The sequence below is a fragment of the Myotis brandtii genome, unplaced genomic scaffold, assembly GCF_000412655.1.
Source record: "Myotis brandtii unplaced genomic scaffold, ASM41265v1 scaffold398, whole genome shotgun sequence".
NCBI classification, from domain to species: domain Eukaryota; kingdom Metazoa; phylum Chordata; class Mammalia; order Chiroptera; family Vespertilionidae; genus Myotis; species Myotis brandtii.
Genome location: NW_005365280.1, coordinates 873,037 through 884,012, shown reverse-complemented (window position 1 = coordinate 884,012; position 10,976 = coordinate 873,037). Strand labels below are relative to the sequence as shown.

The 10,976-nt window shown below is 38.6% G+C and overlaps 1 protein-coding gene across 1 annotated transcript in view; it reads right to left on the bottom strand.

Moving 5' to 3' along the window:
* Window positions 1-10,976, bottom strand: part of MYLIP (myosin regulatory light chain interacting protein) — a 22,491-nt gene that overhangs the window by 9,945 nt on the left and 1,570 nt on the right. The window contains exon 2 of the mRNA XM_014545169.1: window positions 9,958-10,148. Coding sequence (XP_014400655.1) covers window positions 9,958-10,148 — 191 coding nt within the window. The remainder of the gene's footprint in view (window positions 1-9,957; window positions 10,149-10,976) is intronic.

The window sequence follows — 10,976 nt, the reverse complement described above, 5'->3', positions numbered from 1 at the left end:
TGCAGGCCAGAAGGGAGTGGCAAGAAATATTCAAAGTGATGAATAGCAAGAACCTACAACCAAGATTACTTTACCCAGCAAAGCTATCATTCAGAATTGAAGGTGAGATAAAGAGCTTCACAGATAAGAAAAAGCTAAAGGAGTTCAGCACCCCCAAACTAGTATTATATGAAATGTTGAAAGGTATCCTTTAAGAAGAGGAAGAAGAAAAAAAGGTAAAGATACAAATTATGAACAAATACAGATCTATCAACAAGTGAATCTAAAAATCAAGTGAATAAATAATCTGATGAACAGTATGAACTGGTGATTATAATAGAATCAGGGGCATAGAAAGGGAGTGGACTGACTATTCTTGAGCGGGAAAGGGGTGTGGGGGATGCGGGAAGAGACTGGACAAAAATCGTACACCTATGGATGAGGACAGTGGGGGGGAGGTAAGGGCAGAGGTGGGGTGGGAACTGGGTAGAGGGGAGCTATGGGGGGAAAAAAGAGGAACAACTGTAATAATCTGAACAATAAAGATTTAATAATTAAAAAAAAACTGCATATAGTCTATAATTAGTTTACATTCATTCCCACCTAAGTTTCATCCCATTTGACCTGTCCTAATTCTATACAATAGTACCTTCTACATTTACTAAAAGGTCTGCCATACTCAGAAACTTGTGGGAAACTTCAGGTATTGTTGCCTGCTAATCCACATTGCCCAAGATTCTCGAGAGAGCATATGAATGTCCACAGACAGATTGGCCTAGGTTATAAAATTGGTCTCTGGCAGTGTGTAGTTATAACCTCCCTTTGATGACTTGTTATATAACCTCTCAAACTAGGAATAATGATCACTGGCAAAGCTCTGAACACTGTTCTGAACAGAGCTCAGAAGATCAGCTCCCACCTCAGCTGGATACCCCATTCCTGCCCTCAACACTGCGTTTATTCATATACTAGCCTGTGTCTGATATTCAGGTAGAGGGGGCAACATGAGCTATGCGAGAAAAGGAAGAAGAAAGTGCGACTAGAAATATAAGGAGGAGCTCTTCTGAGAGTCTTGTCAGGTTGACAAGAGCCATTAATCTCCCTTTAAGAACGGTTTAAATTTAATGTTCCATGCCTTCTATAATGACAGAGAAATGTTTAAAATGATCAGACTCTGCCAAATACTACAGTCTTTTTCCTTTATTCAAAGTCCCTATGAAGAAATCACAGTAAGAATGCGTAATAGCAACGAAAGAAGATAAGTGTGGTTTTTATTAACCCAAACATCTGCTAGTCTTTAAAGTATTTCTGACATACTGCTAGACTGAGGGGGGTTCCCTACTGGGGCAAAGAAATAACCACAAAAATAACTTGCTTTAAAACAGCTCTCTGAGGACTGAGGCCTCGCATCCCCATAAACGTCAGTGTCACAACACGACGTCAGCCCTCTAAAGGCCTTTTAGACGACGTTCAGTAAACTTCACCTTGGCTCATGCACCTCTGTCTCTGTACTCATCAGGGAGCATGTTAGTAGGAAACGAGATCTGAATATATGCTTATATGAAAGAAGGAATGATGTGCTGAAAGGTTGTGAGGCTATCACCACAAGCTAACTCTTTCAACTTAATTACCGCTTATGTGAAAGTGTCTTTTAAGGTATTTACCAAGGGGGGCAGGACAAGTGGCCTTTTCTACATACTCCACATTCTAGGCTGGACTGCAATCATTACCCTGTAGGCAGAACTCTCCTTACTGTTGACATAACTTTCTGACAGGGCCCTGCCTGCATTTTTTCAGTTTCATGGCTACAAAGCAACCTTTCATTTCAAGTCAACAAATATTTGCTGTGCATTCCCTCTGTGCCAAGCCCTACGCTGGGGTTACAGGGTGAACAAGTCTGATTGTTCCTCTTTAGATGAGACTTACAGCCTTTTAGTGTGAAGGAATACATGCTGGCTTTTGGTGACCACCTTATGCTGTCCAGGAGAACCGCACAATGGAGCAGAGACAGCAAAGGTCACCAGCTGTGACGGGCCATCAGCAGACTATTTAATGTGCTCTTTCCAAGAGGGAGGATGGCAGAGCATGGAGACACGTTGCCAATAACAAACCCAGTGATGGCTCAATAGTTAGGGCCGGTTCTCCTATTATTTTATCTCGAACCATCGGGCCTGTAACTGTCTGGCTCATGGATTTCCCCCTCTGTTTTTCTGTATTGTGTGAAAGGTTACTAATAATATCAATAACAAGCATATGTGGTCAAAGAAGCCATGTCTGCAGTGAATTATTTTTACTTTTTTACCTAAAGATCAAAAGTGGTTAACATATCTAATTTAATTTAGGCTACATCCTAGAATCACAAACAGAATGAAAGCTTTTAGAAAAAACTCTTGTCTGTCTTAGAAAAGGTCTATGAATATGTCCCATAGACATAAACTCAAAGTGTATTTTCTAAACATTCCCTGGTTACATCTTAAAATACATGATTCTTCAAGTTTTACGCAGTTACTAAGAAAATGGATATTTTCAATACATGGATCACATTTTGGGGGCCAAAGTGAAACATCCTGGAGAACTCATATCTCTGCATCATGGGTACAAATGAATTCCTACTTACTGTAGCATGATGGAAGATTTAAAAATGAAGCGAATATAAGGATATACCAAATTTTAATTAGATAAAAGAATCACATATTCTTGATATATATTTTTGTTTCAAAGTACTTCAAATTTCCTCTGTTCTAAAAATTAATTTATTTCCGAGGCTTTAAGGAATTAACGCATTTATCTTTTATGAATTGTAACCAGAGAATCTTCCTCTAAACACTGACTTGACTTATAAGGAAATCGCCTAAAAATCAAAGTAGAACTTTCTGCAAACCTGTCGGGAGTCGTCTATCTGTTCATCACGGATGGCTACTCTCAATTACTGCCCTCCAGGCATCTTTCCAGTTACATCATTTTAAAGAGCTTTTTGTGACACAAATATAACATAACTATATCTCTGTAATATTAAACTCAAAATTTAAGTAACTAACCTAAAACATCCTTCAAATGGCTAACTAGCTAATTTTAAAAACCCTCTAGTGCCAATAATTTGCCTCCAAAGACCTGACTGACCCTGGCCATCTGTTATTAATGGTTGGTTTGTCCCTCACCTAGTTAGACCCCACTGAGATCACCAGTATGCCTGCCTCAGTCCAATGAGTCACTTAACCACCATCAGTTTATTTTCAACCAAAGACTGCCAACTTATACTTTAAAACCATCAAATCAAAACAGAACTGCTGTAAGAGTTTTTTGTTTTGTATCTTAAATTCTAGGGAAACAAAAATCATTTCAAGAAGGATCATAGGCCTAAACATAAAAGCAATAACCATAATGCTTTAAAAATTAAACAGCAGAGAGTATCTTCATGACATGGGGTAGGCAAAGGTTTCTCATGACCATCAGCAAAAACTAAAAAAGAAAAAAATGGATAAATTAGACTTTACCAAAATGAAAACCTCTACTCATCAAAAGGCATCAATAAAAGAAAATATAGTATTTACAAAACACATATCTGACAAGCATCTGGTATATGTAAAGAATTTGCAAAGCTCAAAAATAAAGGCGCCCAGCCAGCATGGCTCAGTGGTTGAGCGTCCACCTATGAACCAGGAGGTCAAAGTTAGATTCCTGGTCAGGGCACATGCCTGGGTTGTGGGCTCGATCCCCAGTCTGGGGTGTGTAGGCGGCAGCCAATCAATTATTCTGTCTCATCACTGATGTTTCTATCTCTCCCTTCCTCTCTGAAATCAATAAAAATATATTTACAAAAATAATAAATAAGGCAACAACTCAAAAATGGGTAAATGACTTCAATTACTGCCCTCCAGGCATCTTTCCAGTTACATCATTTTAAAGAGCTTTTTGTGACACAAATATAACATAACTATATCTCTGCAATATTAAACTCAAAATTTAAGTAACTAAAACATAGATAATTCACAAAAGATGTACAAAAGGCCAATAAGCACACGAAAAAGTGTTTACTACCGAGAGAAACATACAAATTGACACTGAAGGCTGGGAGGGATGTGGAGGCACTGGACTCTCATACATTCTCAATGGAAGTGCAGAATGGTACATACAGGGTTTTGGGAAGAGGTCTGGCAATCACTTATACAACTAAGCGTCTGCCTCCTCTATGATACAGCTATTTCAGTCTTAGGTATTTAGTCCAATGAAAACACATGTCTACCCAAAAGACTTGTACTTGGATGTTAATAGCAGCTTTATTCATAAGAGCCAGAAAACAAGTCTTCATCAAGAGGAGCATAAACAAACAATAGTACATTCATACCATGGAATACTATCCAGAAATAAACAGGAACAAACCACTGTGTGTGTGTATACACACACACATACACACACACACACAATGTGATAGATCGAATACATTTATGATGTAACAAAAAGGCAGACACAAAAGTGTGCTCACTGCATGATTCCACACATGAAGCAGAACAGGCATAATGAATCTATGCTAGAAAAACATACCACCTTGGTTGTACAGCCGGGTGGGTAGGGGAGGGTAAAGAGGGTGGGAACTGACTGCAGAAGGGCATGAGGAAACTTTCTGGAGTGATGGTAATATTCTAAATCTTGATAAGGGTTTGGATTAAACAGGCACATACATTTGTCAAACACCCATTAAATGGTGTAATTAGAATTTATACATTTCATCATATGTAAATTTTATATCAAAAGAAAAAAAAGAATTGTAGGCAAATATTGAGGTCTGGTTAATGGTATGCATACTGAAATATTTAGGGGGAAGTGTACTTACACCCAATTTATTTTGAAAAGCACCAGAAAGAGTGATAGAAGGTAGAGGGATCAATAAATGGATAAAAACGTGGTAAGGCAAGTAGAGCAATGGCAGTTGATAGTAAAATTTAGAGAATTGGGTGTTCACTGAAAACATCTTCAACTTATCTGTATGCTTGAAAATTTTCATAAAGAAGACTGAGGAAAAAAATACTAGCGAAAATCCCTTAGGGTCTAGGTTCAGAATTCAAATGAATAGCTAGCTATACCTAAAATGAACCATCTAACCTACACTTCATGGAAGGCTTGCAATTGAGAAACCTGTCACAGCCAAATAATTACTAAGTCAGGTCTCCATTCAGGCTTAAGGAAATCCTTCTCAAAACCCAAAATGCAAAATGGGAATCACTAATAAATTTGTTCCTCCTTGATGTCCAAGAAGTTAAAAGATATGGAGGTGGAGGGGTGGTGCTGGTGGTGGAAGACATTCCCAACTTCAAAAGTGATTACAACCCACACCAGAAGAATACTATTACTTGGAAGCATAAAATCTGCATTTCTAAAGAATATGATTACTCACCATAGATATCTGTCCTTGACAAACAACAACCCAGGCACTCCTGTAGCTAACAGTGTTAACTACAATCTCTATAACAATTAGTGGGGCGTGCTGGCAGGTCCCGGAGAAGTCTGGCATCAGGCTGCAATAGGATACAACTAAAGATAAATGTACCTGGTGCCCCTGGAGCTATGCACCTCTGGGCACCCTGAGTCTGATGCTAAGTGCCATCTAAACCTTCAAATTTTATTTACAAATTATATGGTCAAGATTAAAAGTTCAGTTGGATTAGATAAACACTGATTCCTCAATGTTTTTGGGAGATTTCATATAAATATATAAGTATCAGAAATTCATAAAGAGACTGACTGAAGGTGCCCAGATGGGAGATCTGTGGCTAAAATAAACATATAATAACGAACTTCCTGTATTCTGAGCAAAAAGGAAAACAGAGAAGTTAGAATTCAAATTCATACTTTCTTTGGCAATATCACACAAGTCTGTTTTACTATTTGTACTTTCCTGGAGCATATTTTATATTTGGGCATTAAAAAAAATACCACCCAAAGAAAATAAACAAATGGCCTCTAGGGTGAGGTGAAGGGGGTGAAGGAAGCAAAAGAATGCTAAACACAGCAAATTCTTAACAGAGAATAATCACTACAAACATGTTTTAATGGTGAGATTTCTTTTAGTCTCAAACTTTTCAGTTTATAGAAACAAACTGGCAAAACATTTTAATTTCTATAAGAAAATATTTATCATCAGTATAAGCTAACCTGATTTTTATTTATTTCCAAGTTCTGAATTCATTGATCCAACAAATATGTAGGCACCTGCTAGACTCTGGGGATACAATGAGGATCAGCTCCCTGTTTCATGGAATTTAGGTTATTAGAGTGGCTGACAATAAACAAATTGTCACATCAGTAAATGCAGCATTATACACTCATTTAATGCTATAAAGGAAAGTTACACAATGTCTTGGGAGAGTTGTTTTCTGAACGGGCCTGGAGATGGTTTTCCTGAGGAGCGGTGACTGAGCTGCTGTCTGAAGGCAGATGGATTTAACCAGGGGCAAGTCACTCATCACTTGCCCTAATCTCTGGTTTTGACAGTGTTGACAAAATCTGGTCTGAATTGCTATGAATACTCAAGGGCCTTTGAAAGGCAAGAATTTCAAAGATTATTATTTCAGACCTACTTCCAGAATACATTAGTTTCACTTTTAGTTTGAATCCATAGCATGGCAAACATCTGCTGAAAATACCTGCTGTCTCCATCTCTGAAATGTGCCAGCTGAGTCTAAACAAGACTCTCTGGTTACTTTCCAGATTCAAGAGCAAACATATTAATCTGTGTAAAGAACCAAATCTAAAATTAGGCCAAATCAGAGACCAATGAACTCTATGTATCAACCGCAGCAGACACTTGATAGGTTTTTTTCTGTTTTTAGAGAAATGTACTGGGGAAAATTATATAGAGAGGAAGCAGAAGCAAAAACAAAACAAAACAAAAACCAACCAACCAACAAATCCATTGCTAGAAGAGGTTTTAGAGACAACCTAGTCCCAGGCTTTCAACTGAGATAAAGAGCTGTCTCAGTTTTAGAAGTCTGCACACACTGGTAGTTGGTGGCAGAGCTGGACCTAGAATGCAGGGCTTCTGCCTGGACCCCAGTACCCTCCTATTACAAACAGGCTTTCCTGGCTGTCAAGCTCACAGCAGCCTCCCTAATCCAATGCAAATATATTAACTGGCCCCCAGTCAGGCCAGCTCTATTATGAGCAGACTACTTTAATTGTCCACTGAGGACAACTCAGCCAGGATATTTCAGTACCACTTAATAAACAGGCCAGACACTTTCAGTACACTAAGTGTACCCTGATGACTTGACTTGGAGACAGTACACAATCACCTCTCATAACTGGACTGGTAAAACTGAGTTTACTCACTACATAAACACATCTATTTCATTTTTTGTGTCATTTTATATGAATATTTTATAATGAATAATTAAACAATGAAAAGTTTATCAACCAGCTTTATCTTGCTAACATAACATTAGGAGAAATAAGTATTTTTGTTCTCCAGTATGATGCACATAAAAATAATGCTAATTGTAACTAAACTGGACACAGTACAACTTCTGGTCCTAATTAAAAGGTACAAATGCTAATTACAAATCACTTTAGTTATTAAGGCAGAATGCTATATAAACTATACGTGGCATTTTCTTAATATTCTGTGTTTCAGACAACCCCACAAAAACAACTAAAATGCACCAACATTCTTTTTAAAGATTTAAAAAGGAGCCTAAAACCTGGGCATGCGCCCTGACCGGGAATCCAACCACAACCTCCTGGTTCATAGGTGGAGGTTCAATCACACTGGCCAGACTAAAGATTTTTAAAAATTGACTTTTAGAGAGAGAGGAAGGGAGAAGGAAAGAGGGAAACATCGATGTAAGAGTGAAACATTGATCGGGCATTGAGCCTACAAGCTGGGTATGTATCCCAACCTAGAATTGAACTGGCAACACTTCAGTGCACAGGACGATGCCCAACCAACTGAGTCAGAGCCACCAACAGTTTAAAAGTAAGTCAAAAGCCTAGATCACACTAATCTATATATATAAAAGCCTAATATGAAAATTGTCCCCTCAGGAGTTTGACCGGGAGTTCGATCACTCGCTATGACCTGCGCTGACCTCCAGGGGGCGGCATGGAATGAAGGAAGGCCCCAATCGGCCCTGATTGCAGGCTAGGCCTAGAGACCCTACCCTTGCATAAATTTTGTGCACCGGGCCTCTAGTTTTTTCAGTAAGATTCCAAAAGGATCGAAAATCAATTAAAATGACATAGTCTAACTAGGTAGGTACATTCTTTGGATATTAGGCATGAATCTCAAGAATCAAAGTCAATTGAGTCAATAAAATAGGAAATCTGATTCCAAGTCTAATTCACAAACTGTTTATTTCTTGCATGAATAAAATAATTTGATAATAGCTATTAATTCAAATATTAGAAAGTACAGGTAAAGATCATTTTATAGTAAAATTTAAAGTCTGTAAGCATTCATTATACAAATGTATAATGTACAACAATAGTCATTGTTTAAATTATCTATTTGTTCCTCCAAGCTCCTGCAGATTTAAAAAATAAATCTGTGTCATCAAAATAGATTTGTATCTGGAGGCCCTGAATGATTACAAAATCATGATAAAAGTACACAATGAAAATAGCAAAATATTGTGTTTTATATATTTTTTTCTCTTACTTGATAGTTATCACACTAAAGTGAAATGTAGTAAGTTTTCACAACCCAGCTTTAAGTAAACACACACACACAAAACCATTCTGATTCACATAGCCAGCTAAGACATCCTTAAACATGCAAGCACTTGAATATTTTGCAAGACATTTTTAGGAACACTAAGAATTCCAATATACCAGTTACTTCAGAAACAAAATTAAACATTTATCTCACTCTTGAAAGCTCCATAACAAGGCAAAACAGAGATTTCGAATGCAAATGAATAGCATTTCAAAATGTTTCTATCAGTCCTTGGGTAAACAAACAAAAATATGACATGTTAAAAACTCTTAAGGTATATTGTTTATTCATCATTACTCAGAGTTTTCTCACTCACATTTTTCATGTGCATGGCAAATTTCCAAGCCAAAGGGTAATGAAAAAACATTAGAACTTAGACCAAATTTTGCCATATTTAGAATTAGTTGTTTTTCTTTTTCCTTTTCTTTTTTTTGACATGCCACTATAAGATTTAGGTCTCTTGCATATCAGCAATAAATATGAAACACTGGTTCCCAGTTTGGCTCATCCTTCAGAAAAGTATTACAGTCAAGTCCAGAGGAGAAAACATTTTCAGTTTGAGAGGAAACCACATGCTCCAGCTGTCTACCACTACTGGTGGTTTCCTAGAAGTAAACAATCTAAACGCAACAATCACGTGTAACATGTCTGGGTCAAAGTTGGGTTACACTGGCCTTAAAAGAGTTGCCTTACTAAGTTTTCAAAAAACTTCAAAACTTTAAAAATTCTGCATGAAGTAGGACAGAGCTCTTTACTATACATTGTAATCTAACACTAGGTTGAATAAGTTGACCAAGTTTAAGTAATCCAAGAGGAACTGTTTCCTGTTTTCAGTTAGAATGTCTACAATGACCTATAGTAACCTCTGAGGCAGAGGTTACCTGGGGGTATTAGATGCTACTGTCTGAAAGTCAACTGGGTTCATTCTTTCTCTTTCATATTTTCTCTTTCTCTCTCTCTCTCTCTCTCTCTCTCCCCCTCTCTCAGCACTAACCTCAAGTGTTTGTAAGAATTCATCCCTGTTCTCTCATTGTGTATAAAGGCAAGAAAAACCACAAGAAGAGTTGGAAAATGTACCTCAGGCCAACTACATAGCTCCCTCTTCACCTCAATAAAAGGTCTGTGTCACAGAAAACGTCTAAGTTATCACCCAATTCACCCTCTATCAAACAAATGTGCCTGTGAAGGGAACATCTCGGGGAAGGCACAATGACCCTTTCTAAGAGAACCAAAGGTTTATTTGACATTGGTTTATTTTAGCATCACTTTACCGAGTCTGCTCCTGTAAGATGAGATGAGGCTCCACGAAGAACTTGACTCTCAGTTTAAGCCGGTAAGGGGCTAGCCCATCCATCTGCTGGGAGATCCGGTTTCTCAGATTTAGCCATAAACTTTCACCTTTGCTACCCGTAAACTGCAGTCCAAAATAATCAACTTCTATAATTCCCAACCGCCTGCACACCTAAAACAAAAATGAATGCAGCATGGATGAGCACATGGTCCATGTAGTCAAAGCAAACCTAAGGACTCCGTGTGAGTCTAAGATTCCTGCCCATTTCTTACAGGGTTCAACAGTGTTACAATTTCTGTTGTAAACTGGGAGAACAAAGTTCTTAGGCTCCAGTAGTGCTAAGCCACACTAGGCGAAGTAGAGAGGCTTATCCTTCCTTTAATAGCTATGATATGGCCAATGGCAGTGAAGAAAAACGAGTCCTCAAAAGTAGCCTTTCAGAAAAGCTGAGGATGACCATTTTCCTTCTTATTCCAATCATCAGAATTCCCTTCACCAACAGAACAGACACAGCTGATTTGGCAGCTTAGTATCTGGGCAATTTTAACCATCTGGACTCAAAAGAAAAAAAAAATGAGGAAACACGCCACAAGTGTCACTAAGCTTTACAAGAGGTTTCCCAAACATCTCAGGTCTGGGAGGTTTCGGGGCACAGCGTTTCACTTGAGATCAAATCTGCTTTCTGCCACACCAGTATCCACTGCTTGGAACCATTCCTCACTCTTACGGAAGCGCCGCGTGCTTCAAGACAACTGCGGAGTAGACGACCAAAGCCTATGGTCCTCGAATCCCCAGCAAATCCCGAGATGCAGGTGAACGGTCCATTTGAGAAGCAGCAAGACACAAGTGCCCGGCTTGTCTGCCAGGCAATCCGGGACCTGAGACCTCATCTTGAGACGCAGGTGTCATTGCCAGGCCCCGCGGGGGACCAAACAAGCGGAATCATGCACACACCTGCGGCAGGTGAGCTGGCCCGCCTTCTTCTGGGAAAGTGCCCAG